At 40.3% G+C, this 23580-nt stretch overlaps 2 protein-coding genes across 3 annotated transcripts in view; both read right to left on the bottom strand.

The window, feature by feature from the left end:
* Positions 1–325: 325 nt before the first annotated feature.
* LOC134667577 (sodium-independent sulfate anion transporter-like) overlaps positions 326–23580 on the bottom strand; it is a 37471-nt gene continuing 14216 nt past the window's right edge. Inside the window, exons 2-8 of the mRNA XM_063525010.1 lie at positions 23230–23312; positions 4813–5444; positions 3971–4142; positions 2055–2384; positions 1382–1522; positions 894–1039; positions 326–733 (exon numbers count right to left, since the gene is read on the bottom strand). Coding sequence (XP_063381080.1) covers positions 341–733; positions 894–1039; positions 1382–1522; positions 2055–2384; positions 3971–4142; positions 4813–5444; positions 23230–23311 — 1896 coding nt within the window. The 5' untranslated portion in view covers position 23312 and the 3' untranslated portion in view covers positions 326–340. The remainder of the gene's footprint in view (positions 734–893; positions 1040–1381; positions 1523–2054; positions 2385–3970; positions 4143–4812; positions 5445–23229; positions 23313–23580) is intronic.
* On the bottom strand, positions 10537–15000 carry LOC134667578 (uncharacterized). 2 transcript variants are annotated; one of them, XM_063525011.1, is made up of 5 exons: positions 14860–15000; positions 14650–14777; positions 13986–14178; positions 11333–11485; positions 10537–11228 (listed from the first exon to the last, which is right to left on the bottom strand). In XM_063525011.1, the coding sequence occupies exons 1-5, from the start codon at positions 14926–14928 to the stop codon at positions 10992–10994; spliced, it is 780 nt and encodes a 259-aa protein (XP_063381081.1). In that variant the 5' UTR covers positions 14929–15000; the 3' UTR covers positions 10537–10991. The 2 variants fall into 2 exon arrangements, with proteins under 2 accessions (XP_063381081.1, XP_063381082.1); XM_063525012.1 differs by lacking the exons at positions 10537–11228; positions 11333–11485 and adding an exon at positions 12200–12613.

The following is a 23580-nucleotide window of genomic DNA, read 5'->3' as shown; positions in this document are numbered from 1 at the left end:
TCCGGTCCGGGGCCGACTGCCGACCTCGTCGCGTCGGCCGGCCGGACTCCTCCGCCTTAACACTTCTAACAAAATATATATAGCTATGAATATAGTCCCTACTAGTCTAGTCTGCCGCCCCGCGGGGCGGGCCGGGCCCGCGTCGCGGGGCGCGATTTTACATCGACGCTATCACGCGTCGATCAGTTCGGAGCTCACTCTAGGAAACGTATTTACAACATCTAAATAATTAAAAATTTTAGTAACAATATATGTCTCTGCGTCTAAATAGTTATCACTCACACCTGTCAATTTAATCTCAAAAAATATAGTAATTGAGCTAGGTCGGGGCGGGGCGGGGCTACACCTGGCCCTGGGGCAGCGTCTTGCGCGGCTGCAGGCGCTCGTCGGCGGCCAGCAGGCGGTCCAGCTCCTCGTCCTCGTAGAAGGTGACGAAGTGCTCCGGCTTGGCCACGGCCTCGAACAGCGAGCACACCGACGGCTTCACGTTGTAGAAGTAGAGCGGCTGGCGGCGCTCGTGGAAGTCGGCCGTGAGCTGCTGGATGGACTTGGCGGCCGTGAAGTCGGCGCTGTAGATGTGCGTGCACTCGAGCACCACGGGCAGCGGGCCGCTGCCGGCCTCGCACGAGCTCGCGCCCGCGCACTTGGTCACCAGCTTCTTCACGTAGTCCACGGACGGGAACATCAGGCACCGGTCCGGCGTGATCATCAGGTACTCCACGCCGCGCTCCGTCTGCAACCGACATCGAACTCTTACTATCAAATTTGGAATTTTATCCTGATCAATAAAACGGCACTCAATCTCGAAACTTCTGTAAAATTTAGGTTGCGAAGGCTAGATAGAAAACTGCCCCGACTTGTAAAATCTGGCACATTGACTGTCGCTTGGTCACCTTTAGCATCTCGACGGAGAACTTGGGGCGCGCGGCGTGGTAGAGGATGAAGATGATGTTGACGATGACGCCGGTGAGGATGCCCATCTCCACCGGCAGCGTCAGGCACAGCACGAACGTGCCGATGCCCGGGATCAGGTCCAGTTCTGAAACAAACCAAACCAAATTAACAAACCGGGAACCGGGAGTGATGATGTGCTTCTTTTTTAGCTAAGAACATAAAATAAAAAATTGCTGCGCACGTTGTTGTCAAAGACAACTCATCGCCATTAAATCTGTTAACATCAGAAAAATATTTTTTAAATATATAGGAGGCAAGCGCGCTGACGGGTCGCCTGGTAAGCGATTACCGTCGCTGAAGTGTGTTGCAGGTTGTTTAAGATACACTTTGTTCGTTTCTTGAATCTTTTATTGGATTTTGAGAGCAAATATGAGCTATGTATTTGATACTTAGAAACTCGCTAATATTAGTATCTATGGGTACTTACTTTTAGCTCTCCACATGGGCTTGACGACGTGGTACTCCACCATGAAGACGATGGCGGAGATGATGACGGCCGCCAGCGCCGCCTTCGGGATGAACTCGAAGTACTGCGTGAAGAACTGAAGCGCCAGGATCACCATGATGCCTGCGGCAAGGAACATGCCGGTCAGTATGGAGTGGACGGGTGGAGCGCAGTAGGGACTGACCCATGTAAGGCATTCTAACTTGTCTTAAGTTGTATTTAAGTCACAGCACGTATTGGGCAGTCGGGAGGCTCGCGGGCACCTCATTGTAATGATGTCCTGATTTACAAGGGCGTGCCCGAGCCTCCCGACTGCCCAATGGGCCCCTACCTACTACTAATGGGCCCTGTTATATTGTAGTAGTTATTTATTTTAAAATTATTATTATTAATGTAATTAATGTTTACTCAGTCAGTAGGTATGTTTACACCTACATATATATTAAATGATGTCACTTGTATTGACTTATTGCCCACCTCTTGATTACAGAATAAATTTTTGATGATTGAATTTTGAATTTCTCGGTCTGTCAATTTCCTGACCAAATGTATGTGATTAGACATTGATCTCCAGTTTAGTGGTGACAGGTAGGTATATAGTGGGGGCATGCTGCACGGTGGGTATGGGTATGGGTATAGGTGTATATATAGGTACCGGTGTAGATGCCGTTGGCGGGCGTGCGCACGCCGGAGCCGTTGGAGACGACGGAGCGCGCCAGGGAGCCGCCGCCCGGGTACGCGCCCATGAACGAGTTGGCGATGTTGCAGGTGCCGATGGCGATCATCTCCTGCGTGGCGTCGATGGTCTTGCCGTCCGAGAACACCTTGCAGATGGCGATGTCCTCCAGCAGCACGATCAGCGGGATCACGATGATGCCGGACCCCATCTCCGAGATCATCTCGAGGAAGTCGGCGGTGGAGTTGTCGGCGCGCACGTAGCTGACCGGCGGCAGCGCCGGCACCGGCACGCCGGACGGGATCGAGCCTGCGCACACACGGCGGGTTACATCGAGCAAAACCAAGGTAAAACCATACGGACCGGTTGCACCACGCAAACTCCGAACCGACCAGCGCGGCAGTTGTTATCAAGGGGTTACTGGTTAAACACGACAAGGAAGCAAGTTAGAGGCGGTGTGGTGCAACCGGCCGTGTAGTGCAGTGCATATATAGGCCAACACTACCGACTGTCGCAGCGAGATGAATGGAAGAAGGTTGACTCTACTTTCGCTACGCTACTCTACTGTATGGTGGTCGTGATCGGTGACATGAGCCTGATCTGGTGACTTACTAACCGCCTCGCACGTTATCAGCTGACAGCATAAAAAGAAACATAACATCAGTTACTTTAATTCTAGGTTGTCCTAGGAAATGTGAGCTTATGGTAAGGCAGGCCAACACGCAAACTATATATTACCTATAGAGGTCAAAATAATTTTGCGATCGAGTGATCTTTATGTAATCGTATAACCGTATGAGACTACGGGTCGTCTCATAGCTTAAGTAACAGTGTTCTTTTAATAGACACGATTACGTAAAATTCGCGGCAGACAATCGTATATCTATGATGATATGACCTATATTGTAGCAATACTTATACAAAACCAATAAATATTTTTTCATTTTTTCATTTTTTTTTTTCATATTATATATCGGCCTCAGCCCACTTTGAGAACAATTTATACTCACCGACACTTCAGGGTTCCGTACCCAAAGGGTAAAACGGGACCCTATTACTAAGACTTCGCTGTCCGTCCATCCGTCCGTCCGTCCGTCTGTCACCAGGCTGTATCTCACGAACCGTGATAGCTAGACAGTTGAAATTTTCACAGATGATGTATTTCTGTTGCCGCTATAACAACAAATACTAAAAACAGAATAAAATAAAGATTTAAATGGGGCTCATGGGCCCCGTTGTATGGACAACAAACGTGATTTTTGACCAAAGTTAAGCAACGTCGGGAGTGGTCAGTACTTGGATGGGTGACCGTTTTTTTTTTTTTTTTTGCATTGTGGTACGGAACCCTTCATGCGCGAGTCCGACTCACACTTGCCCGGTTTTTTTAAACGCTCTGACTGTTTGTTTGAAGGCCCGCGAACGCCAATGTCCACAATACCAAGGTTCGGGCTGTCGCTATCATCCAAACAAACTCTTGCAAATAAATTGTACCAGATCGGTATATCTGTAACCCTTATTAATTACATTGTTATTCTTAAAACGCTTAGTCTCCGTTGTAGGTAGTATCGTGCAGTCGGCTGATAATCTTGAGAAATTATCGGCGGGCCATAATCTATGGAAAAGAAATACATAGTAGCGTCGACTAAAGTAGGTACAAGTAAAGACATCTCTCGGTGATCGGCGTAACTATCACGATTCTGTATTCATCGCTCGAAAAGTGAGTACTACTAACGCCATCTGCCGGCAAGTAGTGTGTTACGTTGCGTTTCAAGTTTTAGGGCATTTAGTAATCGTTTTCATATGTACATAACTTATATAAGTGTAGACGTACGTAAAAAAGAAATTCTGTTTGTTTCGGTCGTTCGTAGTGATGGGTATGCGATCCAGTGACTCACCCATGAGGCGCACGGGCGCGGCGCCGTGCGTGGAGACGAACCAGAAGCCGAGCGCGCCGGACGCGACGACGACGACGGCGTTGCGGCACGTGCCCAGCAGCCAGCAGCAGCGCGTCACCCAGCGCTGCCGCGCGCTCGGCGCCTCGCCGCCCAGCTTCACCATGCCGATGCGCTGCCGGAGACAACCGACCGTTAGTTATAGGTATACACCTTCACACGCACCCTCCGTAACGTTTACATACTCACTATTTTATAACAACGTTTTATTAAACTATATACATATGCACCTCCTACGAATCAGGCACTCGTTCTGAACTTTTAAACTTTCCTAAATATTTCTCATATAAAAAACCATTTTACCATCAATAAAAGTTAAATATATTTATTTGCACAATTAATGTAATTAATTATCTACAGACAAAAAAATATGAACTGTGCAAATACCACGTCTGGGACTTTTTTAAGTACTTTAAACTCAACCTGAAGATTTTTTAGTTATAATATAACAACAACTGCCTTCATATAAATGAACAAACAGCCATAAAAAGAGGCTTGAACAATATAAATATTTTAAGGGTGCGTACAGATTACGCCATCTAGCGACCAATAGAACGTACTAACTATTCGTCGCTAGATGGCGTAACCGTACTCATATTTTCTTCAAGCACTAGGTACCATTTGTAATTATTAGTTTCATGGAAGTTTCGTAGATACATACAGTCACACATACAACCGCGTAATGTGGTTTTTAATTTACCCTAACTACCCCTCTGATTGTACAACCTCCCTTAAAAATAGAGTAGGCGGTATTGTTTTGTTACATATAATGAAATGCGACTGACCCGCATAGAGAGCAGCAGCGCGATGCAGACGAAGCCGAGGATGGGGTCCCAGAGCGCGGCGCCGTGCAGGTTCCGGAACACGGAGATCCACTGCTGCAGGAACGTGGTGCCCGACATGCTGATCGCGAACAGGTCCTTGACCTGGCTGGTGGCGATCATGAGCGCCACGGCGGACGTGAAGCCCGAGGACACGGGGCCCGACACGAAGTCGATCAGGAAGCCGAGCCCCAGCACGCCCATCAGCAGCTCCACCAGCCCCGACAGCATGCACAGCAGGATCGCCTTCTCGATGACGCCGCCCGCCACCTGCCACGTGAGCAGCGACGCGATGGCGGTGGGCCCGGCGGGCACGGCGCGGCACCCGCCCAGCACGATGTACACGAAGCACCCGACGAACGAGCCGTAGAGGCCGTGCTGCGGCGGCAGCCCCGCGATGTTGGAGTAGGCGAGCGACTGCGGGATCACGGTGAGGCCGACGGTCACGCCCGCGATGAGGTCGCCGAGCGCGTCCTGCGTGGAGTAGCGCGGCAGCCAGCGCGTCACGGGCACGCGCTTGTGCAGCGTCTTGCGGTTGAGGCGCCGGCGCACGGCGGCGCGCCAGCCGCCCGGGCACTTCTCCGAACCCGCATTCACTGCATAAACAACAAATATATTTTTAATAAGTGTGGATTAACCATTGGGGTAATAGTGCTCCGTATATAGATGAGATTTTTGTCCCTACTATAAAAATACCATAAAATCAGGATTTTAATAGCGACCGTAGCCAAGGCTGAACAAGTGACAACAAAAAGTTGATTCACCCACTTATTGTCACATATACCTTATAACGTAATTTTTAATTTAATTTTTTATTTAGAAACAAACAGTCTTATAAAACATGTAGGTAAGTAAGCTAACAGCTAGAATTTCATATAGTGTAGACCTATAGTTCCCTATATGTAAAACATATTTTGTAATAAACTTAATACTATGAAATGCTATCTAAGTATAACAACTATAAAAAAAAAACAACAAAGAACACATAATGTACATAAATAACTTAACCTAACTTTCACACTAAGGTATTTAATAAAGAGTAAATCTTCTTCTTAAATAACCCTAACGAACTGCCAAATATATCCGCATTCATACATTTTTCATTATACAACCTGCATGCGCGTAATAAAATACATATTAACAAGAAAATCAGCTGACAACATTTTGAAACGTAAAATCAGCAAGCGGCCGAGGTTGTATTATGTAGAGGAGGTTATTTTCCTTTACCTTCTAACGTCTGACTGTGCTTGTCAAATATTATATATTAGCACTATGGAAGGTAGAGATGAGGAAAACAATCTTCATGTATTAAAAAGTGTCCCTCAAAAACATTAAATAGGCCGCGCCGCGGCGCCACTGTGCATCGCGAACCAATTTTTGACGGTCTTTTAGCCTTGTCGGTAGTGACCCCGCTTATGAAGCAGGAGGTCCCGGGTTCGAATCCCGATAAGAGTATTTATTAGCTTTTTATTATTTGTATTTGTAGGTATTTAATACTAATATATAAATTAATATTGATATACATATGTAAGTTGAAAAAGATAGAGAACAGAAATTGTGATGACCAGCATCACTGGAGGAGGCCTTCACCCTCACAGGAGGGGTTGTTGCAGAATAAATTACAAGAAAAAAATATAATTACTTACTACTTATTACATAACCAAGCATAATAGAACATTGATTTGAGGAATATTAAATATTATTGTAATACTAAACCTAATGTAAATTTAAGTTTATAATATTGTGTTTGTTTTACCGGCGAGAAATAAAAGGCTCTTTTTTGTTTTTCGTTTTTAATATTAATATAAAAGTAAAATATAAAAACACTTACAAAACAAAAAAAAACACCCGAACACATTTTTATATATGTATAATGTAGTGGCGGATTTGCAGTCTTTGCCGCCCTAGGCCCCAGGCCCTGTAGCCGCCCCTTTCTCAGCACCCATCATATTGACTACATTTTGAGTTATTTCTTGTTAACATCAGCGAATGTTTTGTCACAATTTGCCTGCATCTGACCCTTGATCCAGTCTCTAGGTGTTGGTCGAGACTCATCGCTATGAGACCGTCCGCTGAGACGACTATCGCAACAATGATCGTCGAGTCAACATCCCACATGGCGGTAATCTCGTAATTGAGTTGGAAATCAAAACCTGAGTGTGCGCGCTGCGCGGTAGTTTTCAGCGAATGCGAGTTCTTAGTTCGGGGCGAACTATTAGTAATTAAGACAATAACTTGGCATTTTTCCTATTCATTTTAGTTTTGGTTTTGGCTGCGGCGTAACGTTTATTTTTATATTTTGCCAGAAAGTGGGCTCGCATAACTAAGTACATATCGATAACATTTTTTAATATATGTTTGAAATGGTCGACACATCCAACTTTTATCAATGCTCCTTTTAGTCATTCTTGCGTAATTTCACTGATCGTCTCCATATTGGTTAAAGCTTTGCTTATTACTCTTAACATACATTTCTCTATCATTTTGGTCAGATTGAATAGATCGTCACTAGCATAAATTAACCCGCCGTATAAATCCATTTTATCGATCACGTCGTTTCTCACTAACAGTTTTCCCTCATTAGGACTCATTTGTATGAGTTTTAAACAATTATTGCATTTTACGATTTTTCGCAATTTGCGGACGATGTACCCAGCAATGTAAGACTGAACCGCGTCACTGGTTTATAGCCTCGTTGTAATCATGGTCTTCATAACCATGAATCAATGGTTACCAGATCCTTCGCTCCTAGTAAGTTCTTCAGCAAATCCTTGCCGGAAACATTACAACCGGGCGTATTAGGGAAAAACGAGACGCGAATCGGTAAACTTGTGCAAACATTTTGGGATCAGGGTGATCGTTTCCTCCACACGAATATCTCATGACGGAAAAAAATCCGAGACGACTATCGCAACAATGATCGTCGAGTCAACATCCCACGTGGCGGTAATCTCGTATATAAAGTATTAGTAGGTATCACTAGTGAGATTGAGTTGGAAATCAAAACCTGAGTGTGCGCAGTAGTTTTCAGCGAATACGAGTTCTTAGTTCGGGGCGAACTACTAGTAATTAAGACAATAACTTGGCATTTTTCCTGTTCATTTTAGTTTTGGTTTTGGCTGCGTCGTAACGTTTATTTTCATATTTTGCCAGAAAGTGGGCTCGCATAACTACGTACATATCGATAATTTTTTTTGATACTTGTTTGGAATGGTCGGCACATCCAACTTTTATCAATGTTTCTTTTTGTAATTCTTGCGTAATTTCACTGATCGTCTCCATATTGGTTAAAGCTTTGCTTATTGCTCTTAACACACATTTCTCTATCATTTTGGTCAGATTGAATAGATCGTCACTAGCATAAATTAACCCGCCGTATAAATCCATTTTATCGATTACGTCGTTTCTCATTAACATTTTTCCCTCATTGGGACTCATTTGTATGAGTTTCAAACAATTATTGCATTTTACGATTTTTCGCAATTTGCGGACGATGTACCCAGCAATGTAAGACTGCACCGCGTCACTGGTGACAGCCTCGTTGTAGTCATGGTCTTCATAACCATCAATCAATGGTTCACCATTATCTAGTATATGGTCGAGGCTTTCCAGCCATGCTTGCTTAGCCTCGTTTGAACCAGTTACCATATCCTTTGCTCCTAGTAAGTTCTTCAGCAAATCTTTGCCGGAAACGTTACAACCTTTCGGAGGGCGTATTAGGGAAAAACAAGACGCCAATCGGTAAACTTGTGCAAACATTTTGGGATCAGGGTGATCGTTTCCTCCACACGAATATCTCATGACGGAGAAAAATCTCTGAAAACAAGTCAAAATTATTATTCAATAAAAAATATAGGACCTCGGGTCTCAAACTATCTCCATAATTTTATCTAAATTGGTTCAGCGGTTTAAGCGTGAAGAGGTAACAGACACACTTTTGCATTTATAATAGTACTAATATTTGTATGGCTATGTTCGTTTTTTTAGCATTAGAAAGAAGGTAAGCGATAAAAAACGTCCACAGCCCAAAGTTACGCCTCATTTCAAAAGAATTAAACCCAAAAACACCAGGCAGAAATATATTGATGGGTACATTAAGTATATGGACTAGGTAGGAACTGTATCCTAAAAAAATATGTGCCACCTGTCATGCTTAACGGAGCTCTCTTAGACAGAGTACAGAGTTTCAAGTACCTACTGCATATTGTTACTGCGGACCTCAAGGATGATGTGGATATGGAGCGGGAGCGGAGGGCGTTGTGCGTAAGGGCGAACATGTTGGCTCGCAGGTTTGCTCGTTGTAGTAGTGACGTGAAGATAACGCTTTTCAAAGCGTACTGCACGTCGCTGTACACGTGTGGCCTGTGGGCGGACTACACGCAAAGAGCGTACAACGCGCTCCGCGTCCAGTACAATAACGCATTCAGGGCGGTGTTGGGGCTGCCCCGCTACTGTAGCGCTTCGGGCATGTTCGCGGGGGCCCACACGGCCTGTTTCCACGCCACCATGCGCGTGCGCGCAGCTGCGCTGGTGCGGCGCGTGCGGGCCAGCGCCAACACTGTCCTGGCGATGATCGCAGATCGGCTTGACTGTCCTTATTAGGGATGTAACGATACCGATACCGATACGATATATCGGCCGATATAATCGGCAGACCGATATATCGGCATCGCCGATTTAAATTCAGCCGATGTTACAGTTTGAAAAGCGCGCAAAACGAATGACGCTGCTAATAATTTGAATACACTTTGTTTCCATAACAAATAACCCTCCTTTTGCGTTGACGTAGTCGGGTAAAAACTACCTAAAGTGAACTATAATTACTGATTTGGATTTACTTTTGCATTAATTGCTTGGTGGTTACCCCTAAATAAATGTTTTCTTTGATTTTGATTTGGCATTTTTCTTTATTAGTTTTACAGTTTTTCACACTTCACAAATTCGAGTGTCTATTAATACATATGTATGTTTTATGCATAATAAGTATATAATTCCTTATTTGTTATATCTATTAGCTAACTACTATGCCATTGATATCGGTATCTGTATCGGTATCGCCGATTATTTACTTGAAAAATCGGTATCGGTATCGTATCGGCAAAATCATGTATCGTTACATCCCTAGTCCTTATATTGTGCACTGTTGCAACAGGCATGTAAGGACAGGTGTAGGTTAGTTTTGTATGTATTGTTGTGTTTTTGTGTATATATTGTATATCATTATTCTTTAATGTGATTTGTAAATTTTTAAATTTTATTGTTAATTTTAGTAGATTATATTTAAATGTAATGTTATTAATGTTGTGTAATCAAAATGTAAATAATGTAAAAATATGAGTATAATTAGCTTGAATTAATGAATTTTAATTTATTTTTTATTTTTAAAAAGGCTTTCTGGACTTTCTCCAAAAGTAAGGCAGCATACATGATGCAGATTCCATACAAGCAGATTCATATTCATTGGATTACATAATTAGTAATTATTAATTACCTCCAACGGATCTTGAGATAGGGTTGCTGTCATCAAATACTTGTAATCACATGCAACATTCAGCATATCCAAAATTTCAAGTGTTGCCCGTAAAGTTACTTTTAATCCAGTTAACGTGCTCCTTGACACAGGTATTTTTTTTTCGAGCTTTTCCCAGTCTGCAAGGAATTCTAAAAATTCCTGGATCGCCTGAAAAAAGTATTTCTTCATTAAGTAAACAAGATTCAAAGCTATACAATGAAATATTAAGAGGAAAGGGGACGGCCGCTTCTCTACACAAAAGTATAGTCAGTAGTAGACATTTACAGATATTAGTAAGGAGCAAAAAATATATTCCATACAAATTTTTAAATGTTCCTAATTTTTATATTAAACTAAAAATTACAGTATAGGCTGTATAGGTGCCAAGGGATATATTCAGGTTGCGAGGCGGCGGCGGTTCCGGCATATTAACATTAACACATAATATTCACTACCAGCAACGCATAATTATATTAATTCTAATTATAATCGGCATAAAATATTCTTCACTATAAGAGGTATCTACTAACAAAAATACATTAAAAGGTTGGCTACTTCTGGTTTAAGGCACCGTCCGGCCGGTCTTTCTTTATGACGGTCTTCCCTTAAATGTTATAGTGAGTAGACGGACTTAGCTGATAGACGGTCTTCTCCGCATTGACCTTAATTTTAATCGCCAACTATTTCTTACCTTTCTTCGTCTGCAATTTTCATTCACGTACAGAGCATCTCTTGGTATACGCGAAGACATAGCTTGTATCAAATTGAATACAAGATCAATAAATTTTTGTGTTGCAGTTGAATCCTTCAATTCCTCGCAATAGGGTTGATAGTGAGCCATGGCGACCGAAATTTCGTGACCAAACACCTGTTTTTATAAGATTAATAATATTAGTTTTGATGAGCCGAAAGTCCTACGAAATAAATCCGGACAATCAATGAAAATTATTGATTATATTTATAGGTACATACTTCAGTTGCAAGAGGAACATTCATTACTTGAAAACCTTTCGGTTTCAAATGCGCTGGTGTTAACTTGTAAGCGATTTTTGAGTTAGGCTGACGATAATTCTCTTCCTCTAATACCGCTTCCCAATGTCTTTTTTTCACAGTTCCGTAAGGGGTCTGAAAAAAGAATATTACATTAGTTTGACTTCGTATTATCATTTTATACAAGGCGAAATTGTTATCTCTGACCAAACTCTGAGGGGTGAATATATATAGGTCATACTTAACAACTTATACTATGGGACCAGCCCCGAAATCGTGAAAAAAAATCTGCTGTCTCATACATATTGCGGTGAATCAGTAGAGTCAATGTTTTCTATTAAACAGGCGATTTCTTTTTCGTGATTTCAGGGTTGGCTATAGTAAAAGTTGTTCAGTATGACCTACATATTCACCCCTCAGAGTTTGGTCAGATATAATAATTACACCTATTTTTAAAATTATCATTACTCATGCATTACTCTTAATTAACCTTGAACTCTTGTAGCTTATCATCCAAAGTAGATGTTCGAAAACATTTCACTAAATGATTAAAATCTGAAATCATCCATAACCGTCGTGAGCAGTCACAAGGGTGTTCACAGCTAACAGTGTCTTCATTTACACCGAATATTTTCCATACTCCTCGGTTCCAAGGTGCACCGTCCATCACGACAGCATCAACACAAATTCCGCTGTTTTCCATTAAAACAATACACTCTAAAACTAGTTTATGTAGCGGTTCGCTTTTGCATGAATTTTTCGATAAAAAGCAACCTAAGGCTTGAACCCATCTACCTCGAAAAGGCACAAACTTGAACACCAAAGCATGGTCCGCTGTTGTATTTTTTAAATTATCTGGAGTGTGTTGCCCCAGGTCAACAAAACCATTAAATTTCATGGTTTGAGAATCAAAATAAACGCCTTCACTTAATTTCATTTCATCCACTAAAATAACTCCTCGTTTCTCCTCCTTCTTCATCGCCTCACATTTAAAGTTTGTACAGAAGGAAGGGGTAAAATATTTCTTTTACGTATAAATTCATACGTATTCCTGCTTTTTATACGTATCAACATGCACTCATAAATCCATTCTAACGTATATCGACGACCTTTTGTATTATTTTTTTTCGCGGCTTCAAAACATGATCTCACGGCATTTTGAAATTCTTCAGGTAGTTTTGAAATAGATGCTTGTACTACGGTATCCGATTTCTTTGCACACTGCGCCTTAGCCAAGGAAATTTTCTCTCTTAATTGGATATTCTGCAATTATATGAACGGTCGATATGAAATTCGTTACTCAAGTAGGTACAATGTATAAAGTTATAAGCCGACAAGATATTGTAGTAATTAAAATGTGGCAACATCGTAGTGTCGTCCCGTTTTCTTAGATTGATTTGAAAGGGACGACACTACGATGTTGCCACTTTTTAATTTCTACAATTTCTTGTTGGTCTATAAGCGGGTGTGCGAATAAAAAACAACAGCTAAGTAAAGTGGTATCCAGACGGGACTGATCAAATCGGTTGATTTTATCAGAAATGAAATTGGCGTCAATCTCTAATTTTAGATTTATGGTGATATTAGAGCCCTCTACATTGAAAAAATCCAGAAATGGTATCCAGACTGGCCTCACAAATTGGTATTCTTGCATCTGCACTTCATTTTATCGGTAATATCGGTCATTATCGGCGGTTGAATTCGGCGAGCCAAATTGGTATTTGCATCCGCACTTCGATCGGGCAATTGAATCAGATTGGCGAAAAATTTACTAATCTGGATACGCCTTAAGGGACTTCGAAATTATTTCGAAAAATATGTATGAAAACTTCTTGCTCAAGTTTCTTTTTGTATTATTTTACGTCTTCAATTATACAAATATAGTATATTATAGCGTCGCCTAGTACCCATAGTACAACTTTTGCTTAGTTTGGGGCTAGGTTGACCTGTGTAAAGGCCAGTACACAATGGGCCAGCGTGGGCCAGTCTGGGGGACGCATTTATGCGTTAGAGGGAGCAAGTGATATTGCTACCTCATTCTACCGCATGGCAGCGTCCCTTGGCCTGGCCGGCGCTGGCCCATTATGTACAGGGGCCTTTAGATGTTCCCTATTATTTATTTATTTAATATGTTTTTGATAAAAAGCCGTAACAGACTACCGCACCATACCGCGACTTTAGTGCGGTGCGACGCACGTATCGATAGTCGTAAGGTGGTCGCCGTACGTGCGTTAAGAGCCCCCTCCAGACTATGCGCGTGAATCGCGGGCGAAGCCGCGAACGCGAGTGTGGAGTCCAGAACGCAGACCTGCGAAATCGACTCCACACTCGCGTTCGCGGCTTCGCCCGCGATTCACGCGCATAGTCTGGAGGGGGCTAAGGATGTAGCTATAATTTGGAGCGTGAAAGAGATATTTTAACCGCACCATCAAGGTCGTGGCGCGGTGCGGTAGTCTGTTACGGCTTTAATGCCGGCTACATACGTAACGATAAATCGTTGCGATAAAACTGTGCAGTCCGATTGTCGATTATCGTAACGATTTGTCATACACACGGTTCGATTTATCTGCACAGTCGGACTGCACAGTCTTATCGCAACGATTTATCGTACGTATGTAGCCGGCATAAGACTTACCGTCCTCTTCAGACGCTTGCATTTATGTACAAGATTTGAAGCGCGCCGTTTTGCTTCTGCCATTTTTTGTAATAGAGTTGAAGTGGAATTACGGTTCTGCAAACGATTTCGTAATATTCGACAAGATTTACATCTTGGGTACTGTTGATTTCTTTCGTAAGTATCATCACCAATAATCACACCTTTACAAAATCTGAAAATGATGTAATTATATATTAGATAAATTCGTTTTTATCTTTTATTATTCTCCTGTACCATTGTTTATGTATAAATAGTGCTTTAATCTACAGGTACCTACATAATAAGGGTTCTTAAAATACACATAAAAGTCGAGTTTTAATAGGATAGGTTCAAGAATTAAGACCTATTTAATGTACCGTTACATACAATATTTTGAATGACAAAAATGTTAAATAAAATCAAAGTTAGGCTTACGAGTTATCCTTTTATTTTAAATACAACTGTTACATTATGGTATATATATTCATAAGACAACTGCAAACAGTTGTATTATCGCCTACACCCATAGTACAAGCTTTGGGGCTAGGTTCCTCGTATTCGAAATGAAAAGTAGAGTGTTTAACTCGGGTGAATGGCATCATTTTAGCCTCGGACTATACTCTCACTGCGTTCATCCCTTGGTTAACAATCTACCAAAACTTACTTATTGTCGTCAATCTGAGTACCAACGCACAAAGGCCATCTTTCAACCGATTTTAAGTAATCGTAGGTGTTGTCATATGAATTAATTTTCTCCTTTAGTGGCAATTGTTCATTATTGGGAAAAATTACCTGCAATTAAATAGCAATTATGTTTCGTTACAAATTCAAATCATGCCAACCGAATTTTATTGTTACATTAATAAACACTTACAGTGACAGTTAGATCATCGTTTAAACGTATATGATGTTTAATCTTCTGAGTTTTTGGATCCATTCGCATAAATACCAGCCCATTAGGATTTTCTGCATGTAGCCAAAAAGGCGGCAACAACGAAAATGCCCGAAACTTACTTTTAAAATTATCTATTGGATTTATTGTTACATTAGTATCCTGATATTGACTAAACAATGGTTCCGCAAAGTCCTGTTGTATCATTTCATAATCCATTAAATTATTAGAATCATTTTGATCTTCTGATAATTCCTGTTGCTCGGCATTGATTTGTTGTTGCTGCTCGTCCTTAGGTTGATTGGGGTATGGTTCGAAAGATTCCTCTATGTGAATAGTATTGGCTTGGAGTTCATGTTCGGGAATGGGAATAAACTGATGCTCAATCGTGGGCACAGCTTCTTCCTTAAGCGTTTTTCTTTGTGTAGGAATATATTTGAGCTCTCCTTTAATAGTTAACTTTTCGTACATATTTATATTTTCTTCTTTAAAATGAAGATGGCAAATATAATCATTTGCTTTTAATGCAATTCCTAACGACTTTTTCCAACTTTCTAACCGTGCCGGAGTCTGAGAATTAATAGAAAAATGAAGAATTGTTGAAGTGAAATTGTGAATTTTATAAGAAAAATATAAAAATCACAATATAATATTTTATTAAATAACTAGCAACCGGCTTCGCACTATAGTTCGTTTTTTTTAGCATTAGAAATTAGGTAAACAATCTTGATGTGTCTTTTAATTGAAAAACACATTTTAAAAATAAGTTACGGCAAATATGTAACAATTATGAATCTAATACGATCATTTATATTCTTCTGCTTTCATCAGTAATAGTTTTTGAATTTTAAAAAGCGTTTTTCAATTAAAAGACATGTCAAAATCGCTTACCTTCTTGCAAGTTCTTTCTAATGCTAAAAAAAACGAACTATAGTCAACAAATTATATACGTAAACCTTCCTCAAGAATCACTCTATTGATAGGTGAAAACCGCATGAAAATCGAACTGAAACCGTCCAGTAGTTTGTTTATCGCAAAAATACATTCAAACCCACGAACAGACAGTCGCGGCGGAGGACTTTGTTTTATAAGGTGTAGTGAAAATTACATACTTACTGTTGGTTGGAAAAAAGATACGGATTTCGTAACATTTTTCTGTTTTTTCCTCTTACGCCCACTTTGGCAACTGTTTACGATGCAAACTTTTCCCATTTTTACTATAGAAAATATATCCTATAGCGGTGGATTTGCCCTAAAGCCCCACATTCACACTCCTACCTTGTAGGCCGCCTCGTAGTCGATAATACGATAATACGAGCCGTCCTACCGTTTAGCCGTTTGTAGGACGGCTCGTAGTCCGCAACCCCCATACACAATCCTACCCAACGAGGCGGACTACGAGGCGGCCTACAAGGTAGGAGTGTGAATGTGGGGCTTAAGGCCTGGTAAGCCCAGGCCCGAGGTGGCTAGATAACAGAGGTGGCAGTCTATATGATGCGTACTGAGACAGGGGCGGCTAGTTTTACTGCACAAGGAAATCCTAAATTAAATAAATCACTTTATGAAAATTTTTAATAAAATTTCAAAAAACTGACAGCGCACTTCACTCAGTCAATAAGGTCTAAATTCATGTTAGTTCCCGGTACTACCTACTAGCGCCACCGGAGAGATTTCGAACTATTCTTTAAGCTGACAGCTGGACACTTTTACAACCGTCTTATCATAAAAGATAGCTCTCCTTTACTTCTACACTCCATAATTAGCACTAACATTTATCACGTCAATATTAACTATTTTGCAATATACCATGGATTGTAAAAAAATACTTACACAGGTGGATGTGGTAATAAACAAAACGTTGGTTGTTAATATCAACTTACTCTCCTGATCCTGACTCTCCTGAGTAACGAGTACGGTGTGCCTGCAGTTTGGCAACCTCTCATTATACGCTTGCCGCTGGTTACACTTCCCGTGTCGCAAACAAAACATGTTTTTAATCAACTTCAGTTTCACCGGACAATTATCCAAACGCGATCTAATCTTGCCAATAAATTGAGTAAACGTGCACGTTCAGTCAGCCTCGAAATTGACTAGGCATTGTACACTTCTTTAAATTTACGGTGTTACCTACCTAAAAATAGCATTCGAATGTTAAAGCGTATCTAACTTGTGCACTAGCTGCCATTGCTTAGCGAGTCGGACTACATTTTATCAACTTAAAAAGAGTCCATCAACATGCACACTAGCGCCATTAATAAATAAACGTGATTATTTAAATTTAACGAAAGATATTTAAAAAATATCTTATATATCTCCTTTTTTAAATATCTTTCGTTAAATTTAAATAATCACGAATATTTAGCAGGGGCGCTACTGTGCACGTTGATGGGCTCGATCTTAATTTGACTCGCCCGACCGTGTGTCTCGCCCGTACCCGGTTAGCTATTGCAATTACATTCCAGATCAGTAAAAGTGGCAAGGTCGTGATCGGAGGCTGCGCGCTGCGCGCTGGCTGGGTGCACAGCCGCCGCGCTGTAGGCGCCCGGCGCGGCGTGTCACGGCGGCGGCGTGTGGAGCGCGGCGCGGCGCGGCGCGGCCCTGAACTTGACCGCCGCAATGTACGGCCACTCGACGCGGCGCGCGCGCGGCGGCGGCGCAACGCTCCCGGCTCGTGCTGCCGCTTGGCCGACGTGCGGCTGAGACCACGCGCGCTGATATTGGCGATTAGGCGGTGAGAGGTGACAGGAGCGAATTGCGACTTTCGGGGTTCAATGACGCGGTGTGTAACAGACTGACATCTACATTCATGTATTTACTCTCTCGGAAATTACTGAATCTGTTAGAATTGAATTTTCCGCGTTATATTGGCACTGTTAATGCGACAGTGGAGTCGGAACGCCATCTGGCTTCTAATCAGGGAACTAATAGGTAGCTTAGTTTTGATTCATTATTTACTACCCTGCAAAATTATATAATTTAATATTTTTAAATGAAAATTATTAAAGCAATATTTATTGCTTAGTTATTTAAATACTACTACTTCATTGTGCTTTTTAATTTATTCATGTTATCCTTAGAGATGCCATCTGTTGTAAGGCAGATGAATCAAAATACGCGGGAATGAAGTAGGCCAATCATATGCAAGGGTGGCAAATGTTAACCAATCAAATCTTTGGATTTTGATTCGACCATTGAGGAACTTCCATTAACATGGCGGTTTAGGGGTTCTCATGAAAACCGCGAGCGAGGTTATTTAAGGAACCGAAAAGAGGATTCGAGGCTTTTTCCGTCGGCAGAGCATCGAGTCAAAAGGGAGTCCTGTGAGTGTTAGTTTGTAAGGAAAACCATGTGTTAAGCTTGTTCGCAGATATGAGTATTACCTGCCGTCTTCACGAATTCAAGATTTGGACAAGAGCCAGCAACCTCAATGGGCGAGACGCAACTTACAGCACCTGGTACCATGGTGGAGCCATGGGCGTGAAGACCGGGCGTGTGGTCACCGCGAGGCAACTACCAAAAACACTGCATCTCGTAATCATCGAGCGAAGCTTCACCTCTGGACCATGGGCGTGTATAATTACACGAATCCATCACGTGACCGCTGCCAATCAACTACTTATGACGTACGTTAATTCATTTACACTTTATTATTTGCATGTCATTTTATATCTTGAGGAAACCTACATACATATTGCGATCATCCATAGGCTGCAGTGATTGCCTACTATCCGTAGGTTCATAGACGTGTTGATGTCGACGAGCTAAAAATAGAATCATTATTTTTATATGCTTGTCGTATGAATAGCGGGTAGTTGCATCGATCGCTTTAGATTATACCCTTCATTGACAAACAAAAGTACACTTTTATTCATGGTTTATGTAAGTCCGATTCTCGTACGTTAGTGAATTTTAATACATATAACGGACTGGATCGCAGTGTAGTCTATTCAATTGTATTTGTACATTAAATACCTTAATTATGTATGTGCTGGTGTGATTATATTAATTCAACTTGAAGTTCGTGTAGTGAATGAGCGTTCTTATGATTATGGATTAACCAACTACGAAGGGAATAGGAACGTTAATGCGTTAATCATCATCCATGAGTGTGTATGTATGTATTTTTACCCGTTTTATTTAGATGGTAATGTAGGACGCGTCTTGATTTAGATATAAATGAAATAGGTAGATGTGTTTAATTAGATTTAGTTATTGTTGCATTCTTCGATTATATCTGTATCGGTTACTGTAAGTGGTTAATTATTTTAGGTATGAATATCGTTCAATAAACTTCCATAAATAGTATTGGACGTAACTTTAACGAACGTTTTAGATTAAGATACCACAAGTTTAAACATTATAATTATAAATATTTATTCTTGGTTTGACAGTAAGATACTCATATTATGAAGCAATAGATTATAGGTTATTTTCAGTATTAGAGATCCATAAATCTTTATTATTTTAATGATATAGAATATGTCGGCAATTCTAATTAAACTTACAATTTATAATTTTCATAATTGAAATGATGGTCCCTATAAATGCTTAGATGTCTTTGTCCATATAAAACATTAGCGCTGTAGGGCGTAAATGTTTGGTTAGATTAAAAATTGGTACCTATTTAAACCAACTACTTAATAGTTTATTAAACACTATTTTATTTCTCAATTTCCGGTTCACGAGTGGGTGCGGCAGCGAGCCCTGTTCCATCGACGGCTTCGGAGTGTCTCGGAGCATCCTCGTCTGAACCTGATCAATCCCGCTGCTACGGGCGCCCCTACCTTCTACATCAAGAAGCGACCGGCAGCACTACGCCGCATCTGAACCTTCAAGCTACTCACTGGAACCGGTGCAGTATTCACCTACGTGGGATGAGCAAGCTTTGTCTTCTCCACGACGTGAGAGCTTCGAAGCCCCGCCAAGCAGATCCTAATACCTACCTAAACGGTGACGTAGATCATTACCAATTATGTTAGGTGTACTTAAACGGTTAAACAGGATTATTGATTTATTACGGTGTATTTATCTGTAGGTAGTATTATGTAGGACATTCGCTATATTTGTATGTTTATATTATTGCGGTTTTAATATGAGAATAGGTAGATTTATATTTTATTACGGATTCTGGTTTAAAATGTAGGTACGGATTTTATTTCTTAACGTTCAATTGATTATTGATTTAAAATCTAGTCTATGATTCTTATGACTATCTGATGATTTATTTGAAAGCAAATGACTCTGACGACTTCTAGAACATTCTGTAAAGCCATAATCTGTGTGATAATACTGGTAATTGATACCTATTTAATGATCGTGATTTCGTATTCATATTTTAATGCTAGTATTCTCTAGTTCATCCAAACATGACTTAGCTAATCATATTATATATATATCTCTCTCCTACAATCTGGTTCAGCTTAAGCTGGTTGCGAATCACCGTATCATTTGTAAAGCATTGTAGTTACATTGCTAATGCGTATCATTTTATCTGTTATTACTGATATTTGGTAAACAGATTGGTATATTTCTTATGGTCTTAACATATTATACTTGAGCTACGAGTCCTTGTGATTCGCAAACAGCTATATGCTATAGAGTTCAAGAGTCATGAAATGCTATTGTGGGTGTATATTTTGAATAATTGGTATATAGTTTGATCTATATTTAGCCAATATTTTTACTTGCCCCAAATTCATTTGTCATATTGAATTAAGTCATTTGACTAGAGTATGGTTAATATCTATTACTACCATTTCAGATTACGTCCAATTAAAAGTATATTATATTTATTTACTAACTACATAATTGTAGTTGTTGAAGCTAGTCACATATAAGTGTCTGTTTTAACAATGAGGTATTTAGATGTTACCCAAGTTCATTTATTTAAGATATCGCTAAGCAATGGTTTATGTATACCAGGTTGATGAAATACGTCCATGTGTTTTATTATAGGGCCTGTCCTTGTTTCTATGAAGGGTGTCCCGTCTTTGGCCTTCGGCACTGAAGGGATCTTTGAAAAGGGATCGCTTCAGTGGTTGTAGCACGTTCAGTGGAGCTAAGCTAAGTATATTGATTGCATTAATCGTACGATTCATGCAATACGTTTACCAACCTCCCCTCGCATAGAGGTTCGTGCAACCTGGAGCTGAAATAGGCTGCTGGTCGGAATCTGATTGGATCTGGATAAATCCCTTTAGATCTTTACAAGACGCCTTTCACCTCCCTGGCGAGAAATCTGTGTTCATCGTTTGCTGGTACAAGCCATTAAAGACTCCTTTATATACTTACTGGTAGGATTATATACATTTATAGGACGAGATGGTTCTGTATCGGAGTCAATGATGATACGCAGGTTATTGGCGGGGCGCTAACCCCTTTGCCCGTTCATAGATAACTGAATCATTATTGATCTTGTCCCAAGCTCAGTAATGAGGACAACTTTATTATAAGTGTGTTTATTCAGTATGATTCAACCTGGATTCAAACCTGTATTATGAATGCTTAGCCTTTTGTTGTATATTGGGTAAAGGTAACAACCCTAATCCAACTGGCTTCTATTCTACTTTTAGTAGTTCTATTTTACTTTCGAGTAAAACTCTAAAATAAAATAATGAAATGACTGATCTCATAATATTGGGGGGCGACTCTTATATCATTGCTGTGTATATTGTCTCTCTCTTGGGCACTATTTGTCTATTCATTACTTACTAGACTCTGTTTCAGATCTACTTGTTTGTCTCATCCATATGTGAATTACTCCAATACGCAAATCTATTGGGTGCTCTGCATGTACGTTAGGTTGATAGGGTTTTACCAGAAGGTAGTACAGTCAAATGCACGTCCGACGACTAAGTCGAATAATATGACGAACCCAACATGGTTAGCATGATCGATTTTATATACCCAAGGGATTGCATACTATGCAAGTTACTATGTAACACCCCACTAGGGTTTGATAGGGACCACCTGAGGGTTGCGCATTTGAATGTACGTCTACATGACTTTTACTTCTCTGGTATTGCGTGGAGTGGATCACAATGGGACTACAGTTCAGACATAGTTGCTTGTGGTAGCGGCGTATGCACAGTAATTTTATAGGGCACACAAAGTGGCCTTCTGGTTGACTGCAATCAGTTATTTTATTTTAAAATGCTGTTCTATTAAAGATAATATTGTAAGAAGCCAGACCACTCTCCTTTTCACATTCCTAAACTTATCTATTATAATATGTTCTGGAATAATGTTAATACGCCATTCACAACATAAGTTAATAATAAACCTTAATTTACTATATATTATTAATAGAACTTGTTACAACCTACTTTCATATTTAAACATATGGACTCAAACAGATTTAAAACTTACTTGATTTCATAATTTTCAGACACCCATTTATTTAAATTATAAATATATTGAAATTTGATATCTTACAATAGCATTTTGTATGAAAAGGGCATTTTATTTATAGTAGTCATTTGGTTAGTAAATAGTATTCCGTTATTTCGGTAGAATTATATGAATTGTTGTCTAGGAGCGTTATGTTTAGGATCTTTTGACATGTTAGTTTCATCTTATTTTAGGAGCGTTATCTGTTAAATCTTATTTATTACGTTGATGATTACGTATTAGGAAATATTTAGAATATGTATTGTGCTTGTTGGAACATATTCCAGATTTTATGTTATGTAGTAACATGTCTCACACCTCGGAGAGCTTTGGTTATTACTTGTCATAATGTTGGTCTATAATTCTCAGTTAGATGATCTTGCCATATTTTGCTTATATATTTACATAAGATTTTATTTCTTATTGTGACATATTTTATTATGGTTGTGTACAGGTTAAACTTGGGCAGTCAGGTTTTTGTCCCGTCTTGTTTTCCTGACGTAGGTATTTGGCCCTAGCAATCAAGGCGGTATATCCTAATGTGTCCTAACAAGACTTCATTGGATATAGAGCTTATAAATTATTGAATTAAGTCAGCTTTCAAACTTAACATATTTGAATGCAATAAATCAAATTCGTTAGCATTCAATACCTTGTTCATTTTATACTTCATCCCCTCTAGCCTAGACCCTTATATACTAAATTTCAGTAATATTTTCCAAAGGTTTCAATAATAGAGAAACTTGAGGAAAAATTTAGTATTTCAGGTTATAAAGCTTTTATAGTATAGCTTAGGCTGGATGAATTATTACAATTGGTATAAGTTTACCATGAGCATGACTGTGCCGACGATTACAACTCCAGACGTGTCTCATTTCACAAGACAGGAGCATTATTAACCCCGGCGTTACCTCGTTCAGGCTCCGTGAGCGCTATGTTGTTGATTGTTGATGTAGTACTCACGTATGTAGTCGTTGCTGGCCGTCTTGTCGTCGGGCGCGGGCAGCGAGCCCGAGGAGGCGTTATGTTTGCGTCGGGGAATCATCCTGGAACAGACAGGCAGCGTATAAGTAATGATAAGTACCTATACATATAATAAGTAGGTACATTTTTCAATATTATAAAAAAATACAGCTAACATAACAAATTGCAGTCCTGAAAGTAAGTCACATCATGGGGCCCGATTCAGATTTTGAAATAGACATCTATTAGATATCTTTTAGACATCACCAAGATACGATAACGATATGTTTAAGATCTAACCTGTCAAATTTTACATTTGCGCGATTCTGGAGATACTCTTGAACGATTTCC

Source organism: Cydia fagiglandana, chromosome 9, assembly GCF_963556715.1.
Source record: "Cydia fagiglandana chromosome 9, ilCydFagi1.1, whole genome shotgun sequence".
Taxonomy (NCBI): Eukaryota; Metazoa; Arthropoda; class Insecta; order Lepidoptera; family Tortricidae; genus Cydia; species Cydia fagiglandana.
This window is presented reverse-complemented; position numbering and strand designations above follow the sequence as displayed.